The sequence below is a fragment of the Ictidomys tridecemlineatus genome, chromosome 1 (genome assembly GCF_052094955.1).
Source record: "Ictidomys tridecemlineatus isolate mIctTri1 chromosome 1, mIctTri1.hap1, whole genome shotgun sequence".
NCBI classification, from domain to species: domain Eukaryota; kingdom Metazoa; phylum Chordata; class Mammalia; order Rodentia; family Sciuridae; genus Ictidomys; species Ictidomys tridecemlineatus.
The window spans coordinates 131824217-131845231 of record NC_135477.1 but is presented as its reverse complement, the minus strand read 5'-3'; the positions used below and the strand labels follow the sequence as shown (position 1 = coordinate 131845231).

The 21015-nt window shown below is 32.4% G+C and overlaps 1 protein-coding gene across 3 annotated transcripts in view; it reads left to right on the top strand.

Annotated features, from left to right (window-relative positions):
• Adamts19 (ADAM metallopeptidase with thrombospondin type 1 motif 19) overlaps positions 1–21015 on the top strand; it is a 248026-nt gene that overhangs the window by 64601 nt on the left and 162410 nt on the right. For all 3 annotated transcript variants that reach the window (XM_078047942.1, XM_078047950.1, XM_078047938.1), the window contains 2 exons: positions 285–442; positions 20246–20289. In XM_078047942.1, coding sequence (XP_077904068.1) covers positions 285–442; positions 20246–20289 — 202 coding nt within the window. The remainder of the gene's footprint in view (positions 1–284; positions 443–20245; positions 20290–21015) is intronic.

Here is a 21015-nt window from a genome sequence, read left to right as displayed (position 1 = left end):
TTAAGTCTAAAAGTTCCACATCTTCTAATGTTCCCTTGTACCTCTTTCCTTTTTCAGAGAAGCATTAAGCAGATTTTATAATATTGTACCTTCACAAAGTTTTAAGATTTTTTCAGCTCAGGCTAAATTAATGCTAAATGTCTTCCAGAATAGCCAGGTTCTAATTAATGTTATGGTAGCAGTCTGCTTTAGTAATTCAGGAAGTTTCCTCAGTTTTTAGTTTAGTTTTTTTTTTATATATCTAAGAAAAATCTACCTTGAAGTAAATATATATTGTGTTACAGGCAGATCTGTATATTGGGCATCATGGAGAGAAAATGCTGGAGAGTTTTTGTAAATGGCAACATGAAGAATTTGGCAAGAAGAATGACATACATTTAGAGATGTCCACAAGCTGGGGGGAAGACTTGACTTCAGTGGATGCAGCTGTGCTTATAACAAGGTAAATTTCCAAAGTCAGCTCAATAGCATTCTTAATTCAGTAGCTATGCTGTTAATCCTTTAATCCCTTGAGAGAATGCTTTTATTCCAGGTTTTGTGTTCCAAAAATGTTTGGGCATAGTAATGATTTCAGTCATCTGCCTCAATTGGTAACAACTGACTTCTGAATAGCCAAATATTGGATTGAATATTGACAAAACATTTGGTTCGTTAATTTAAAAATAAATTCACCTAATTAATTTTTTTTTAACCAAAAGGAATTTTACCACTGAGCTACATCCCCAGCACTTTTTATTTTATTTTGAGACAGGGTCTCACTAAGTTACTTAGGGCCTCAATTACTTACTGAGAGTGGCCTTGAACTTGTGATCCTTTGACCTCAGTTTCCCTGATTGCCGGATTTACAGGTGTGCATCACCACAACCAGCTTCACCTTCATTTTTAATGTCAAATACTTAGCTATTGATAATTATAAGTTAAAACTGGTGAATTTGCATGGAACTTCAAATTTTTAAAACTATACTCTATGCTTTTCCATTACCACCATATAACTTAAGTTAAATTAAACAATTTACAAATTTTCCAGCTCCATCTAAGAAAATGATTTAAATTAAGTAGTTAATTAATTTGAACTGCATTGGGAATATACTACTCACAAATATATGTAATATAGTAGTACATATGTATATAATATAAGAATGAGCCACAATATAATCTATGTAAGTTCTTTATATTAGTAATTTCCCATGAATTTGTTTTGCTGCAAGTCAGCAAAAATAAATGATTCACAATTTTTGTGATTAAAAGTGTTAGCATTTCACATCACAGAAACCATAGAGATATACTTAAATATGATTTTCTGAAATAAATCTATAGAATTCATGGTAGATTGTTAATTTATTACATTAAGATAATCCTAATTATAAGAAACATAAGGAAAAAATGTCTATGCAAGAATGCATGTGGTCTTCAACTTCCAGCTATATAACTGATACTGGACTTCTCCAATAAACAACTGGAAATATTTATGAGGCAATAGTTTTTGGTCACTGCAGAACAAGAATGCAAGACTTCAGTCACTGAAAAAAAAGGAAGATTCATTAGAAAAGCCCTACAGTTATCATTTTTGCCTGGGGACAATTTCTTAACTGTTACAGCAAGCTGCAGTCTAGGTAGATCACAATACTCCTACTGAGAACACTAGAGATAAGAGTCCTGTGCTTGGGAAGATGCCAGAACGTACATATGCACATCATTTGTGAGCACTTGGCAAGGGCAGGTATGAATGAATATATAACAGATGGAGACTCCCCCAAATCTACCATAGGGTTGCTAATATGGACTAAAGATTTTAAAAAGGTAGAATTGAGTTGATTCAGGCCGCAAAAGTGGAACAATCTTATGAGATCTTATATCACTTCTAGCATTTTTTTTTTCTGAGAAAACAGAAAGTCTGTGCTTCATCATACATTCCATGTCCCAGAGAAAGGCCTACTCTTATTGACCAAGCCAACCTTGAAACCTGACTCAGCACAGTTTGGAGGTTGATTTCCACCAATTTATAGGAACTTGGGCATCTTCTTGAATTTTTGAGAGATCATTCACACTAAAGAATAAACTAAAACTTGCATAAATTTAGTGTGGTATGCTAGTAACAGAATTGCCTAATAAAACAAGAGTCAGCACTCTTCAAAGAAAGACAGCAGATTTCTGAGCATCTGTAACATACCATCCACAATGTCTAGAACATAATAAAAATCAACCAAGAAATACGAAATGTGAAGCAGGGAAAATAGTCAAGAGAAACCAATTCTGAGATAGCTTAGATGTTGAATTTATCAGAATAATGTTGCTGTAATTAGAGTCTCAGAAGAGTGAGAATGGGTAAGAAAAAAATCTGAAGGCATAGTAGTAGAAAAGTCTTCACATTTGTTGGGCGTGGTGGCGCATGTAAGTAATCCCAGAGGCTCAGAAGGCTGGGGCTGGAGGATCACAAATTCAAAGCCAGCCTTAGCAACTTAGTGAGGACCTGTCTTAAAAAAAAAAAAAAAAAAAAGAAAGAAAGAAAAAAAAAGTGATAATAAAAGGACTGGCCTGGGTTCAATCACCAGTACCAAAAAAAAAGTCCTTCAATTAATAAAACAAGCCAAAAAAAAAAAAAAAAGCATAATTGGCATATCAGACAATAATTGCTCTATTTAGGTATCATCAGAGAAAAGAAATATATTTCATAGGGGGAACAATGTTAAGGTTGATGACTGACTTCACATCAGAAAAACAGTATATCCAAATTATATTGTTATGTTGTATATATGCATGAATATGCAACAATGAATCCCACCATTATGTACAACAATAAAAATGGGGAAAAGAAAAAAAATAGAAAAATAGTCCAAAGACAATAAAACAATATTTCTAATGTACTAAAAGGAAGAGAAAAAAAAACCGTCAATGAAATGCTACCAATAAGATCTACCAATAAAATACTACCTCTGAAAGGATATCTTTAAAAAAAAAAGTATTCTATAGCTAATGTCACACTTAATGGTAAAAATTGAATGCTTTCTGGTTAAGACAGAAAGTAAGGTCAGAAGGTCTACCATTCCCATGTCTATTCACTGTCGTATGAAATATCACAGAAAGAAGAGGTATAAATACTGGGAATAAGGAAGAAAAATTCTCTCCACAGTTGTTATGACTCAGTACAAAGAACTTCTAAAAATATAGCAAGAAAATGCTCCAACTTATAACTGCTCTTTTAAGGTCACAGGATATAAATTCAGTTTGCAAAATTCAGTTGTATTTCTATATACCAAAAATGGGCAGTTGAAAAAACAAAACTACCCTAATTTCTGAAGTTATAAAATACTTAACAATAGCAGATTACATGTATTTCTTTAAAATGGAGACTATAGAGTTAGGCTGAGAGAAACTAAAAATCTAAAGATTTTCAGAATACTTAATATTATTAAGATGCTCATTTTCTTCAAATTAATTTGTAAATTCAAATTTATAGATTCACTGTTATCCTGTTATAAATATGAGATGTCCCCTAAAAGCTCCACTTAGTGCAGAAATATTCAGAGTAAAATGATTAGATTTTGAGAATTGTAAACTAATGAGTCCATCCTAGTTTGAGTGGACTGACTGAGTGGTAACTGTAGGCAGGTGGAGTGTGGCTAGAGGAGGTGGGTCACTGGGAGCGTTACCTGGAAGGGCACATCTCCTCTAGGGTACCTCTCTGCTTCCTGGTTGCCATGCCCCGACTGCTTCCCCTACCATCCCTTCTGCTATGACGTTCTGCCTCACCTTGGGCCCAGAGCTGTGAAGTTGGATTTCTATGGACTGATATCTCTGGAACTGTGAGCCAAAATAAATTTTTCCTCCTCTAGTTGTTCATGTCAGGTCTTTGGTCACAGTGATGAAAATCTGACTGAAACATACCAATGAAGCTTTCTTCAGGCCTTTATTATTTGCAGTACTGGGAATTAAACCCAGAGCTATGTTTCTGCCAGGCATATGCTCTACTACTTAACTATATCCCTAGCCTTTTTCATTTTATTTTCAAACAGGGTATCACTATTATTCATGCTAACCTTGAACTTGTGATCCTTCTGCTTCAGCCTTTGGAGTAGGAGAATTGCAGGCATGTGCTACCAAGCCCAATGGTCTGCTGGCCTTTTTGGTAGAAATTGAAAAGCTTATTCCAGTACTTTTATTTGGAAATTCAAATGAACTGGAGGAACCAAAGCAGTATTGAAGAACAAATTCAGTGGACTTTCACCATCTGATTTAAAAACTTACCATAAAGTTTTGTTAATCAAGAAATTAGAGTTTTGAAAATTAATCATATGTATCAATGAAACAGAATAAGCAATCTGGAAGTAGACTAATGCACACGTGCTCAACTGATTTTCAATAAAGCCAGCAATATAATTCAAAACTATGAAGATAGTCTATCCCTCAAATGATATTCAAATATCTGAACCTCTGGATGACAAAACATGAATTTCAACCCCCATTGAACATAATTTTAATACAGAATCATAAGCTTAAAGATGAAAGCTACAACTATAAAACTTTAAGTAAAACCAGAAACTGAAATCTTCATTAACAGAAGGCAATGCTTTCTTAGGATGCAAAAAAGCACAAATAGACATATTAATATCAAAATTAAAGTATTCTCCTATCTGAAAGACTGCATTTGAAAATGAAAACCAAAAAATGTGATAATTGCCATATATATGTATGCCATATGTGTGTGTGTGTGTGTGTGTGTATATATATATATATATAAAAACAGGAACTTGTATCCAGAGCATATATATGCACATGTATATGTACAAACATATGTATAAACATATAAAACTCCTAGAGTTCAGAAAAATAAAAAAGAAATATGAATCTCCAATAAATATATGAAGAGATACTCAGCATCACTAATAATCCGTAAAATGAAAATTAAATTTGCATTCATTCAAATGACTTCAGTTTTTAAAATTGAAAGCACCCAATGATGATGAGGATAGATATGGAACACTCCTAAACTAGAGGGATGATAAAAAGGTTCAAGCATGTGTAATAACAGTATTTTCTTTAAAAGTTAGGCATTTGTTGGCCATATAACTCAGATCAGATTCTGGATATTTATCAAAGAAAAATAAAAACATTTATTCCTAGAGAAACTTGTATCTGAGAATTTTTGGTAGTTCTAGGTAACTTAAGTGTCTATTTACGAGTGAGTGGATATGTTGTCATATATTCATACAGTTGAACCATCTTCATCAAACTGCTGATAAACACACAGCATGAAAAAATAAAAACATTTATTCCTAGAGAAACTTGTATCTGAGAATTTTTGGTAGTTCTAGGTAACTTAAGTGTCTATTTACGAGTGAGTGGATATGTTGTCATATATTCATACAGTTGAACCATCTTCATCAAACTGCTGATAAACACACAGCATGGATAAGTGTTAAAACATTATGTTGAGTGAAAAAGTTAAATTAAAAACAGAGATCAGAAGGAGGATTCTATTTATATAAAGTTGTAGAACAGACAGAATTAATCTGTGGTTTCAGATGTTGCTTTCTCTGAGTGTAGGGTAAAATTGCAAACAGGCATGCCCAAGGGAAACTTCTGCAGTGATGGAGATGCTGTATATCTTGTTTTGAATACAGGCACTTCTACATTCCTCAAAATTTATCAGAATTTGTGCATTTTATGTAAATTTTACCACAATAGAGTTGATTAAAAGAAAGTACACTAGTGAACTGAAATTGGAGAGAAGGAAGACCTGCACGGATGGAGCAGAAAACTGTGACAATATGCTTTGAATCCAGAGTAGAACAAGGTCCAGATTATGCAGATTGTAAATGCCACAATAAAGAGTTTTTTTCCTCATTTAAGAGCAATGAGAAGCCTCTCTGTATGTTTAAGCAAGACATTAACAATATTGGATTTGTGTCAAAATATGGCAATTCTGGTTGTAGTGTGGAGAATGGTCTAACGACAGAACTTGGTTGATGTCTTCAACCATTTAGAAGGTCATTGCCCTTGTTCATCGTGAAAGATGTTCATGTAGCTTTGATTGTGACAGAGGTATGAAATAGCAAAAATTAATAAAATGGGATGATTGAATAGAAATGATCTATGTTTTTGCAAATACTAGCTATTGATCTTCAGTTCATTAATTATCCTGAGTCTCTTATTATCAATAAAATAAGGATAGTGGTGCAAGATAATGAATGTAAGTTGTAACACCTAGCATGCAGTGAACATTCATTATTTTTTTTTCCAAAAGCAAATAATTGAATAAGATTCTGGCCAGGTGCGGTGACTCACGCCTGTAATCCCAGCGGCTCAGGAGGCAAAGACAGGAGGATTGTGAGTTCAAAACCAGCCTCAGCAAAAAGCAAGGCACTAAGCAACTCAGTGACACCCAGTCTCTAAATCTAAATTAAAAAAAAAAAAAAATACAAAATGTGGATGTGGCTCAGTAGTCACTTGAGTTCAATCCTTGGTACCAAACAAAAAAAAGATTCTGTATAAATTTTTATTAATGAGGCAGGCATAATATCATTAATATCTTTGTTTTATTGTCATATTATTTCATTATGTTATAAATGCTTTTAATTGATAGTTTTGTCAGCCCTGGACTAGAATTCACTTTTCTTATTTATAAAATTATTTTCCTATTCTATATTATCTTAGATGCATTTGAGAATCAACATTCATTATTGAAAATAAACTAATGACTTAGAACACTTATGGAATTAACTTTTAACATATTAAACAGTACCAGTCATAATTTACAAACAGGTTAAGATTAATTTAAATGAGAAAATAATTTGTGAAACTTGTGACATTTCAAAATTGTAAAATGAATAATAGTTCCTTTTTCTTCTGTTAGCTCTTTATATCCAGTGAAAATTTATTTAATAATTTACACTTTGTATTTCTGTAGACTCAGCCTTATTTGCCCTGGGATTTTCACTGTAGGCTTACTGATGAATTCAATGAAGTATTGAAACTTGAAAAGTTTTATTTGCTATAAAGAATGTAAGTGTACTTTGTATGTGAAAGCTACTGCAAAGCTATTGGATTTTTAAATATTTTAAAATCTTAAAAAATTTTTTTATTTGCATATGGACACAATATCTTTATTTTGTTTATTTACTTTTTTTATATGGTGCTGGGAATCAAACCCAGTGCCTCACTAGTGCTAGGAAAGCACTCTACTACTGAACCACAAATTGAATTTTGACTAAATAATTCATATTGGGCTAACTTACTTCCCAAATTTTATTAGTTTATTAGGTATGATATTTACTACATGATAAAGAACAAAAGAACAAACAGTTAAGTTACCAAATAAACTTATGTTTAAAAAATGGCAGATAATTATTCTTTGTTTCAGATTAATTTAGCTATTACTTGATTTTATTTTTTCGGCATTCAGTAAATTAATGGATAGAAAGCTAATGAGAAAATAAATGAGTGCCCATGATAACATTTTCTACAAAAAGGGACAGCAAAATAAAAGGCAGAAATTTGAGTTAGGAAGTATTTCAAATTCAAAGGAAGATTAAAATGTGAATGGAAAGTAGCAAGACTCACAAGGTAGAAAAGCAACGTTTTTAATCCTAGTTAGTCTGATATAAGTTGTGTTACCTAGACAAGTTGTTTGGCCTCACTGATCTTTAGTTTATCCTCTGAGAAATAGGTATAATATCTCTTCCACACAGGATGTCAGATTCACTAGATATGGTGGACTTAAAAAAACTAACGCTGTGCTTGACCCATAGTAAGCACTCAATTTCAATAGCTAGTATTATTTTTGATACATTAAAGAACAGGGAACAGGATGGACAAAGGCAGGATGTACAAGAAAATACAGCATAGACATTTGTGAAGACTTTCCGATTTTACTCTGTATCTCTATACTGGTTTTCCTTTAATCCCATGCCTATGTGTGGAGTAAAGAATGATTTCAATATATTACACTAACTATTAGAATTCACAGTCAGTTTCAGTGATTGATGACCTCCAGGGATTTATTTTTTTCAAAGAATGTAATTATCCTACACTTTATTTTCTGGAGAAATCATTCATTTTATCAGCTTTTCAGTAAACAGTTTCTGTTGTGTATTTCCTGGAGGAAAAAAAGAACCACGGAAATAACTGTGCATTTTAAAGGATAAGAATTGCTTTTCCCCCTGGAGAGCTTTCAACACATTCTCTGTACTGCACAGCAAAGACTTTTTTTTTCTGAGAATTCATTGAGTTTGCTTTATGTGCATTGCATTGGATACTGTTCTACTTAATAGTCTCTATTTAACTTTATACTGATAAAAATATGATATAATTTTCATACCTAATTATGTAAAATACAATATTAAATACTTATTTTTTTTTGAGAGAGGGTTGCATCAGGGATTGAACTCAAGGGGGACTCAATTTCTGAGCCACATCCCCAGCCCTATTTTGTATTTTATTTAAAGACAGGGTCTCACTGAGTTACTTAGCGCCTTGCTGTTGCTGAGGCTGGCTTTGAACTAGTGATCCTCCTGCTTAGCTTCCTGAGCCAATGGGAGTGCAGGCATGAGCCACCACACTCAGTGAGATTAAATAATTTTCAAAAGGAAAAACAAGTTTATAGTTTTTTAAAATAATGGCTACACTAGTTTTTTTTCTGCAGGATTATCAGCAAAATAAAACCTAAATTAATTTCAGAGTATTTAATGAGTAACTAAAACTTAATTCCTTTATTTTATTTTCACAGATCTCTAGATTGTTTTTTATTTGTTTGTTTGTTTGTTTGTTTGTTTTTGGTGCTGGTGATTGAACCCAGGGCCTTGTACATGCAAGGCAAACACTCTACCACTCTACCAACCGAGCTATATCTCCAACCCCTATATATTCTTTTTATTTAAATTATTTTGTTAACAAAATTGTTAAAACCTATCCAAAAAATAACATGCATTTTTTTCTTTTCTTTTCTTTTTTTTTTTTTAATGGACGAGGTCTCCTTAACGAAATTTCAGAGTGACAAGAAAGCTCATGTGATTGAATACAAGCCATTTTAACCAGTTTACTTTGGGTTATTCTAATTAGGAATCCAGCTTACATCAAAATTTACTTTGTTTATGGCTTTGAGATTTTTTCTTAATCATGTTAACAAATTTTAAACTTTGCTTCACTATCAAAAAAGTTATTTATGATTTGCTTCTAGAAAAATGACAAAGTATGTTACTTTAATGAACATTACTACAATTTTCAGTGAAAACATAGACCTTACTTTTGCATTGTTAATTTAAATATTGTATGTCACATTTATTTTGTAGAAAACATTTCATAAATATATATTTTATAGTGTTAAATATATTGCTTAAAAATTGATAGTGCCATTAGCAATATCTATGACTAATTATGAGCCCATATAGTATCACATGCATAACTTGAATTTCTAACTTGATTGACCACCATTTTAATATAGAGAATTTAGAAATTTTAGAATGTATGAAACATATATGGATTCTATATATTTATTTCTAGATTGATGAATGGAATCTGTTTTCCTTTTTTATAGTAGTAGATTTGGGAAATATGTCTTCCTGGACTGTATAAGAGAATAATCATAATTTGAGAACTAAATTATATTTTTCTTTTCTTACTACAAATTTGATATACTTATTATGGAAATTTGACAAATACAAGAATAAAGATAAAAATTAGCCTATTACCTCACAACCTAGGAAGAAATATGTTAAATTTTTTAGTATATTTCTTGTTTTATTGCCTAAAAAGCTCATATTTCAAGTAATTAGTATTTATTTATTTATTTATTTTTATTGTTGGTTGTTCAAAACATTACATAGTTCTTGATATATCATATTTCACACTTTGATTCAAGTGGGTTATGAACTCCCATTTTTACCCCGTACACAGATTGCAGAATCACATCGGTTACACTTCCATTGATTTATAGGAAAGATTTTTTTCTCCCTGCCAATAATATGATGTTTATTTCATTTTTATTTATATTTTTCTCTTCAATGCTCTAAAAATTAAGGAAAAAAAACCCTTTAAGCCTCCTCTTAAAATTGTAAGCTTATTTTTTTTATATGAGACAGCTTAAAAAACCAACATTCTTAACTAACTAATCTTCATCATTACCTCCTTTGTTGGTAGCCTTCCCTAGCTGTACAGAGGTATTCTTAAAAAAAGACAAGAAAAAAAAAATAAAAAGCAATGTGATGTATTTCACATGTACAAGAAACAAAAAATAATGTAAAAACAACTGGTTGTTTATCAGTGCAATTATGAAACAAACATCATAATTGGAGTTGAAATCTTCATTTTATGTACAGTTTATATTCCTCATTTTCCCTTAAAAATCAAACATTTGCTTGTGCTAAATAATCTCTATGAAATGTTGTAGTATAACTCTGTTTCTTTTTTCAAAGTGATACATATTCTCATAGTCAAAGTTTTAAAATGAGTTTTAAACATATTCTTATAATATAAGCATATTCTCATGGCAAGAGATAAACACTTTAATATTTATAGTAAATTACCATTTGGCCAACTCCCACTCTCATTCTCTTACCCTAAGGTATCCTATGCTAACAGTTTGTATGTAAAGAACATTGTTTTATTTTATGCAAAATTTTCTTTCTGTATTTTTTTTTCAATTTAAATTATGTCTTCAGAGTCTTTTTGTGTCATCCATTGTGGAAGTCAGAAAAATGCCCTTGAATGTATCCATGTCCTAATATTTAAAACCATGAATATGTCACCTTTCATTGACAAAATGGATTTTGCATATGTGATTAAATTAAGGATCTTGAGTTGAGGAGATTATTCAGTATAATCTGAGAGAGTACAATGTAATAATAAGAGTCCTAAATTGTGGAAGAAGGAGGAAGAATTTTAGAGTCAGAGAGGGACGGGAGGATGACACACAGCTGGCTTTAATATGGATAAAGGACTCATAAGCCAATGAAGGCAGGTAGTGTTTGGAACCAGGAAAAGAGAGTAGATTATATTCTAGACACTCTAGAAGAATTGCAACCCTGATGAAACCTTGATTTTAGCCCAGAAAGATCTATATTCAGCTTCCCTCTAGAACTATAAGAGAACAAATTTGTTTTGCTTTGAGCCATTAAGGTTGTTGTCATTTGTTATAGCAGCAACAGGAAACCCATACATTCATATGGGTCTGTATCATTTGGAAGGAGGTTCAGAGAAATTATATATTTATTTAGTTAAAAACGTATTTGCTCTATCAAGAGGAATACATATATAAAATGTTGGTAGATGCTGACAAACTGTTCTTTACTCACCATGGAGGATCACTCTTTCTCCATATCTGCTTCCAGGGCCATAGCAGTGAAAATCAGCTCACTAAAGGGAATCATATTTCTCAGTGACTTAGTACTGTTTGGTCAGGAAAGTCTAAATGAATGTTTTGTGTAATTGGGAAGGGAGGAGAGATCCTTTATTAGTTAGTATAAATGTAATGGTGGTCCCATGCAATGACACATGTAGGAGGAGGCTGACGCAGGAGGATCGCCAGTTGAAAGCCAATGTAAGCAAAAGCAAGGCACTAAGCAACTCAGTGAGACCCTGTCTCTATATAAAGATACAAAATGGGGCTGGGAATATGGCTCTCTGGTTGAGTGCCTCTGAGTTTAATCCTTGGTACTCCCCCAAATAAATCTAATGGTGGTTATATACTTAACTTTCTAAGTATTTTGTAAAAAATAAAATCAGAAAAATATTATCTCCATGGATCTCATGTTCTTATCTGTATTTGTCAGGCTAAACTCATAATGAGGTTCAGTTTCTAGTGAAAGCTCCTCTTAGATAATTATTAATTTTTTGTGTTATATGAACACATCATTGGGAAAGATGTTTAGCTCAGGGATTAATTTTGGTCTCAGCTAAAATACATAATGTTCTTATAAATCCAAACCTATCTGAGGTAATATATTTGTCAAATTCTTCTGTGTGATACAATAAAGTAAATAGTTTAAAGCTGACCTAGTGCTGTGGGATCATAGTAACAAAAAACATGAAACACATTTTCCCAACTGTCAACTCTATGATTTCTTAGCATAATTTTCACATTTCTCTCTGAAATCATAGAGAAGGCGTAAGCCTCTGTCTCATGAAAGTTCTCTTTAATTTAAAATTCAATTTTATTTGTGATTTTTTTTGCCTTTCGTATTTATTGAAATGCTTTTGGTTTATGAACAACACTTCTAAAAATTGGTTTCAAATGAATGCCATTGGCAAGTAAGATAGAAAATTTAATAAAATATGGAAATGGCAGAAATAATCTTGATTTAATACAAATCACAGAATAATTTTTGAATGACTCATTTATAGGTATATCCTAGGGCACTATAAAACTCTACAGTGAGAGTCATTCTCAGATGCATCTTCATTCTTGGAAATTAAGACTACATTTCTTTTTTTCCAATATAAACCAGAACTTACGCAGAATTTATTGGCCTTCTCAGTTGGCGAAGTCTAGCGGTATCATTTCCATAAACTCACGTAATGAAACTCTCTGCAGACTCTGTGTTCGGGAGCCTCAAATGAGAATACCTGAATATAGGTCTGGGAGCAAACAAATCTCTATCCCTCACCTCACAGAAACAATCCCTGAACATTAAGTTAGGAATAAATTCTTTTGGTCCTAGAAGGAAACTGATATTTAATAATCTAAACCTAAGAATTATAGTTATATTTGAAGTTTATTAATGCTGCTGGCAATTTATTTTTCAATTTTAGTGAGAAATGTTTCCAGCTTTAGGATAAAAGAACATGGGTTTTGTTGTTGTTGTTGTTTGTTTTTTAATAATGTGCTTTATTCATTTGTTTGCAAAGTGAATAGGAATTGGCTGTGTGGGGATCTTCAAGCCCTTGACATTAAGCAGTGCCTTTGCCATAGTTTTATCATGCTGTTCAGTTACAGATGAAATCCCTTGGTTCTCATTATGTAAATCAAATAGTCATGTTGCAGCCTCATGCATCATGATATGATGTATTATATGTTTAGAAGAAACACATAAAATCTCTTTTCCCCTACATCTGAATATACTTTATACTCAGTGATTCTTGGCCTTAAGGTGAACATTTGATTTTATGTGATTCTTTGATTTGCTGCATTACCATCTTATTCAATATCATCTCTTGGGGTGTTTCTTTCTCCATTTGTTTGCTGGCAAAGATAGAGAAATTGAACACTCCGCCAAAGCAGATCAAGGCAAGGGGAAGGGGTAATGCACAAGAGGGCCCGAGTCCCTGCCTTAGTAGAGTGAAATAAGGGAGAAGTATTCTCTGCTAAGAAACCTGCAGGAACAATAAATCTCCTAGTGATCCTCATGAAGCAATTCATTGGATAATCGATCATACTTGATTTAATATTTTATACACAGCTGCAGATTGATAAAGGTCTTGTTAAGTATTAGGTGTGATTTAAATGAATGGAGTTTATATCAAATCTCTTGGAGGCTTGTTTTACAAAGATATTGCTTCAGGTTGTGTTTTAGCTTCTGTATGCCAAACTGATCCTTCTCCCCATTATTCTTAAAGTCAAGAGTTCACTCTCTCTTTCATAGAATCATCTGTCAAGCATTTACCAGAAGAAAAGATGAACAATTTTAACAGTTAATTTTTATTAAATTACTAAAATACTTAATTTTCTAGTCTATTTATACCCATGACTATCCACATACTTCTTTTTGTCTGTAACATTTTGGAAGAAAAACAATAGCAATATCGTAGCAATTACTAATTTTTATAATAACTTATAACTGACATGATTCCTACCTGTTGGAAGATCTTTGCAAAAATATTAAATGTTAATTTAGGTAAATGTGAACATTTTATTGAGGCAGGTAGAATTTTAAAGAATTTGGTCAAAGTTATTGCATGATATAAGATAGTACAATAAAATAAGGTCTATATGACTTGATTCTGTATATTAAACTCTAAGATTAACAATATGCCGGTCTTTTGTTTTACTATGTTTAATATCTATAGGACAGGTCAAGATAGAGTTCATTTATTTTAACTACATGGCATTTATACACCATGGAGTATTAGGCAGCACTAAAAAATGACAAAATCATGGAATGTGCAGGGAAATGGATGGCACTAGAGCAGATTATGCTTAGTGAAGCTAGCCAATCCCTAAAAAACAAATACCAAATGTCTTCTTTGATATAATGAGAGCAACTAAGAACAGAGCAGGGAGGAAGAGCAGGAAGAAAAGATTAACATTAAACAGAGACATGAGGTGGGAGGGAAAGGGAGAGAAAAGGGAAATTGCATGGAAATGGAGGGAGACCCTCATTGTTATACAAAATTACATATAAGAGGTTGTGAGGGGAATGGGAAAATAAACAAGGAGATAAATGAATTACAGTAGATGGGGTAGAGAGAGAAGATGGGAGGGGAGGGGAGGGGGGATAGTTGAGGATAGGAAAGGTATCAGAATACAACAGTTACTATTATGGCATTAGGTAAAAATGTGGATGTGTAACCAATGTGATTCTGCAATCTGTATTTGGGGTAAAAATGGGAGAGTTCATAACCCACTTCAATCTAATGTATGAAATATGATATGTCAAGAGCTTTGTAATGTTTTGAACAACCAGTAAAAAAATTTTTTAAAAAATTAACTACAGATGAGTGGATAAAAAAATTGTGGCAGCTATACACAATGGAGTATTATGCAGCACTAAGAAACGTCAAAATCATAGAATTTGCAGGGAAATGGATGGCATTAGAGCAGATTATGCTAAGTGAAGCTAGCCAAGCCCTAAAAAACAAATGTCAAATGTCTTCTTTGATATAAAGAGAGCCACTAAGAATAGAACAGGAAGGAAGAGCATGAGGAAAAGACTAACAGTAAACTAAGACGAATGGGGGGAGAGAAAGGAAGAGAGAAGGGAAAACATATGGAAATGGTAGGAGACCTTCAGTGATACACAAAATTATAAGAGGTTATGAGGGGCAAGGGGGTGGGGGGAAAAAAGGGGAGAGAATTGAACAACAGCAGAGGAGGTAGAGAGGGAAGATGGGAGGGGAGGGGAAGGGAGGGGAGGGGGGATAGTAGGGGATAGGAAAGGTAGCAGAATACAACAGTCACTAATATGCCATTATGTAAAAATGTGAGTATGTAACAGAAGTGAGTCTGTATTATGTATTTGGGGAGTTCAAAACCCAATTGAGTCGAATGTATGAAAGATGATATGTCTTGAGCTCTGTAATGTTTTGAACAACCAATAAAAAAAATGGGAAAAAATTAAAATAAATAAATAAATATCTAAAACATAAAAAAAATTAACTACATGGTTATCTGCCTGAAGACAATCAGAAAATATTCCCATTTTTGACATCTATAAGCTATAGAAAAAATATGTGAAGCATCCTTTCATGTGCACACATAAGTCAAAAAGAGCCACGGCAGCAAATGCAGTCAGCTGCTGAGGCAATGTGGCCACTTCCCCGAGGGAGTTCATTGCATCAAGTGATCTTGGTTTGGGGGTTTGAACATCCACATGGGCACTATACGAAGTTGGAAGAGGACCTGAAGTGATTACAGAGAACTGTGACTCTTAGATACCTCGATTCTTCATAAAACAGTGATGTGTTGAAAGTTCTGCCAGCAAACACAGGTTATGAACCAGGAATCACTTTGTCATCCATGACCTCAGGGTAGGAAAAATGGTTGCTTAGGTCTTTATTTCTGTGAATCTGATTCCAAAAATGAAGCATTTAGTGAAACCATTTTCAAAACTGCTCTGGAGGGACCCTCTCTTAACTGACACCACATAAGGCCCCTACAAATAAAGTACAGTTGAATGAGTTCTTAATAGAATTCCAAAATGCTCAATGAGAACATGTTCCTTTGTTATCGTGACCAAGAGTCAACACGATGACTAATAATTTTAAAAATTAATGACAGGGATTATAAAATTCAAAAGTTTACATGATTAAAAAGAAAAACTTTTAACTCTTGAGTGTGAGATGTTTTGGGAAGAATATTTGCTTTTAAAGATGAAAAATAATAAAATTTCCAGAAAATAAATATGATATTTACACTTTAAATTTCAAATTCGAAGTTAAAGATGTAGCTGAAGAAAGCACCTGTAGAACGGATAGTACATCTTTAGGATTCTCCACAGATTGGTGAAACAATCTGAATGCAGACAGTGACTGAGAGTTAATAGATGTCAAAAAAAGTACAAAGGACATATTCCTAAAGGAGTTCTAGGATAAGAGAGTAGAGAGAATGTCAGAGATAACAGTTTTTGTGTTTTCAGTTTTTCAGATTGAAAGATAAACCAGATATCAAAGAAGAGAAATAAAAACAGTAAGGTTTTGAACAACCAATAAAAAAAAACTAAAAAAAAAAAACAGTATCAGCATTCAGAGACTTCTAGATGGAACTGAAGAACTACAAAGATAAAAATAAACATTAACTGGAGACCAAATGTAGGAAAGAAGAGAAAAAATTGTGATGGCAGACTTCTAATCCAGTTTTAGGAGTGCTAGAAAAAAAGAAGTAATATCTTTGGTGTACTGATAATAAAGTCAACCTCCTGCTCTGTTATGAATAAATGAAAAATAATAAAAATGAAGGACACAAAACTGAGAAGTTTACTATTCACAGTCTTCATGAAAGCACGCACTTAAAAATAATGGGCCGTTGGTCTGGGGATGTGGCTCAAGCAGTAGCGCGCTTGCTTGGCATGCGTGGGGCACTTGGTTCGATCCTCAGCACCACATAAAAATAAAATACAGATGTTGTGTCCTCCGAAAACTAAAAAATAAATATTAAAAAAAATTCTCCCTCTTTAAAAAAATAATGTGCCATGTACATATAAATATACAAGTTATAACTGAGAAAACGCTTTCTAAATACATAAGAAAATTGCCAAATAAGCACTGATGGTTTAAAAACTTCTAATTTGAGATCTTAAAAAATCAAGAAGGGTCTGGAAATTTAGCTCAGTTGGTAGAGCGCTTGCCTTGCATGCACAAGGGCCTAGGTTCAATCCCCAGCACCACACACACACATACACACACACACACACACACACACACACACACACACACACAAAATCAAGGCAAGACTCCAGTGTCAGATTTAAAAATATGAAAGATTGAGGATGAGATTTGATTAAAAACACAATATGGCTGGGTGCAGTGACTCACACCCATAATCCACTCACACACTCAGTGGCTACAGAGGCTGGGATTGTAGGGTCATGTGTTCAAAACCAGCCTCAGCAACTTGGCGAGGCCCTAGGCAACTCAGTGAGATCCTGTCTCTAAATAAAATACAAAACGGGGCTGGCGATGTGGCTCAGTTGTTAAGCACCCTGGGATCAATTTCTTGCACCCCCAAAATAAAAAAAAATTAACAATAAAAAATTAAAAGCACAATATGTCTTTGTGTTTTTTTTTAGAAGATGACTATACGAGATAATTTTTAGCTTTCAACACTAAAAGTTCATGCAGTAGGCAGAATAATGTTCTCCCAAAAATGTCCATGCTCTAATCTCTAAAACCTTAAAAAAAATTATATAATTGAAAGAATTTGTAGGTAAGTTTATGTTAAGGACCAGAATTATTAGTGTTGATGCAATACAATCCCAGGGTATACAGGAGAGAGGCAGAGAGAGATGTTTTGATGGGAGCAGGGATTGGAGGGAAATTGGCTTGAAAAGGGACCACAGGTCAAGAAGTCTGGCAGCAGGGTTTCAGAACCAACATAGGTCTCTGTCAACACATGAATGGATAAATAGAGTGTGTATATAAGACACAATGAAGTTTTATTCAGCCATAAACAAGAATGAAGTTATGTCATTTAAAGGAAAATAGATGGTACTGAAGAGCCAAATAAGCAACTCAAATTAAGGATTGCTTTCTCTTATATGTGGAAGCCAGAGGGAAAAAAAAGTAAAGAAAAAAGACCTTGTGAAAATAGGAGTTAAAAACCATTAGACTAGAGAAGGAGATGAAGGGAGGGAGGAGGAAAAGGAAGGGGATTACAGGGAATGCAATGGGCCAAATTATGCATTGTGCATGTATGAATATGTCACATGAATCACATTATCAAGTATAATTATAATGCACCAATTAAAAATAAAATGAAATTTGGCCACCTCTAGAAGTTGAAAAATGCAAGGTAAGTGACTCTCTCCTGGAGCTTCTTGGGGGTACACTATACTGCCAACACATTGATTTTAGCCCAGCAAAAATCATTTCAGATGTTACCTCTGGACTGTAAAATAATAAATATGCATTATGTCTACCAAATAATAATTTTTTGCAGCAAAAACAGGAAACTAATGGATTCTTATTTAAAATGTAAATGTAGCCACACAGGAAACACAATTTAATATTGCTTTAAAGCACTTTTAGATAAAAGAGAGGGAAATAAAACTAAATAGGAAAGGAACAAAGAAATATAGCTTGGCAAATAGAGATCACAAGTAAGATTATAGACAAATCCAAAGAGGAGGAAGAAGAGGAGGAGGAGGAGGAGGAGGAGAAAATATTAAGTTTACTTTTAAGACTATTATATTAATAGATTAAATTTTTAACCATATGCTGTTTGCAGTAGACTCAAAATGAAATTTAAAAGTGAAAAAGAAGATTGGCTAAGCAAATAACCATGTATTACTAATATATTAATATCTATCAATATCAGACATAATAATCTTTAACAAAGAAAATATAAGGGATAAATATGAATTTTACACAGTAATTCAAACAGTAATTTAAAACAATGCAAAACAGTTTAAATACTCAATAACTTAGCTTTGAAATAAACAAAGCAAAATTAGTAAACTACAAGAAGGAAAAGTCAAAAGAATTTATAACCACTCTGGATTTTCAGCAGTACTTCCTCAGCAACAGATGTGTTGATCAATTCTAATTTGTTTATTGTATTAATGAATTGCCTATCAGAACAGCTAATAGCTGAATCTAGTGAGCATGGATGAAACTGCTGCAAATATACAACATACATTCAATCATGCAAGGAAATTTGCAAAATTATATGTAGTTACTAAATCATAAATGTTTCTGATCAGCCAAACAGTTGTAACTGAAAATTTGCCATTTTAGTTATTAATATAGATATCCTTGGAGAGTTGGCAGGAGTATCATGCTAATATTTTAAAGTCATTTTTCTCATTTAGGAATGGCATTCAGATACTTTGAAAGAGGAATTTCCTTTTTAAAGATAGTTTTTATTTTCTCCTTCACACACATACATAGAAATGTTGTAATATTGTTTATAATAGTCTAACAGAACCTAAATGCTCAACAATAGAAAATTGCTTATGTTATGGTAAAAGGATAGCAGCAATGGAAATAAATACACAGAAAAATGTAAATAGCTAAATTGACTGTGTTTACTGTATGCCTGGCATTGTTTTAATGGCTTATATGAAATAATTCACTCAACTTACACAATAAACATGCTTACATGTTTTATATGTTAAATCTTTTGACCTACATAATCAAACTATGTGATAAATTTTTATTAATTCTAAGTTTTAGATGAGGTGACTTAGGCACAAGAAGGTGAAGTGATTGCCTAAGAGTAAGAGGCACATAAAATGTTTTGATTTTTGTAAAGCATGCTTTAAATCTCAAACTGCTTAATGATTAAGTTCTACTAAATTATGGCCTGTGATATCCTAAGTAACTGGTAATAAGAGTGAAGTATTCCTAAGGAATGCTCTTCAAGATATAGTAAAATTGTAGAATATTATTTATAGATAGATTCCACTTGTGTAAATACTAATTCCCTCAGGCCCTTATTGGAAGATTATTGGCCATTAAAATTATTTTCTAATCTTATGATATAAAAACCTTATGCTGTTCTAAATTCTATTCCTTACATTTAAAATTCCAATCTGAAAAATCTTTTTTGTCATGTGAAGTAGAGATTTTTTAATAGTTATACAAGTGGAAAGCCATATTCAAACACTAGATACTATTTGTTTTAAAATAAAACATGCAATTTTGCAAAAATTTAAAACAAGAGACAATGTCTCAACATTAGTTATAAATGTACCATGAAATCTTAATCTTCCATTTTTTTAGAATTAATGATTAGTTAAATCTTATTCTGAATTTTATTTATTAAATACTTAGGGGATAAAAGATGTGTTTAATCATAACTATTAAAATGAGTCACGTGATATCTACTGATTGTGCAAATAAATTTATCTTTACTTTGATTTTCTACTCTTCTTTCTAGGAAAGATTTCTGTGTACATAAAGATGAACCCTGTGACACTGTCGGTAAGTGTGTGTTTTCACATTTGGGGGGAATTCTGGAGACTTTGAATATATGGATGCTTTAAATATAGTAAAATATTTAGTGTGGAAGTTTTAAAGAAATATTTTAGAATGTTAGAGAAATATATATTCCACCAACATATTTAATCATTGGGTAATACTTCTGTTATTAATAAAATCAGTTCAAGTCATGTATTAGCTATATATGGAGACAATTTTTAAATGATACTTTAAGACTATTATCAATTCTTTTTTGTTGACTTTCCAAAGATAAACACATACATTTGATAAAATTCTATAGTTACTGGTAACTCAGGACAAAGTATATTGATTTATTTTTCTGTTTTATGTGGTTGAAGTTACTTGCAGAGTGTATCAGAAGAAAGGCCATCTAATTTGCCTGACTTGTAAGGATTCTTAGTGCATATAGCAGCAAATTTTCCATCTCTTAAATTGGATATCTAAAATCCATAAAACATAACCATTCAACCAGTAGAATCTATAATTCATGGTTTTTCTAATTTTGAGAGAATGGCCATATATATGTTTATATTTTAAAATAAATGCATCTATATAAAATCAATTTACCTGTCCAAAAATACTCAAATATTGTTTTTTTTCTATTTAAGTCATATAGTTTTATGTAAAAAGGTATAATTGGTAAAATGTATTTGTGTCATAATCTAGAGCATATCAAGTGGGCTTCATTTCTGAAGGATGATATTTTAA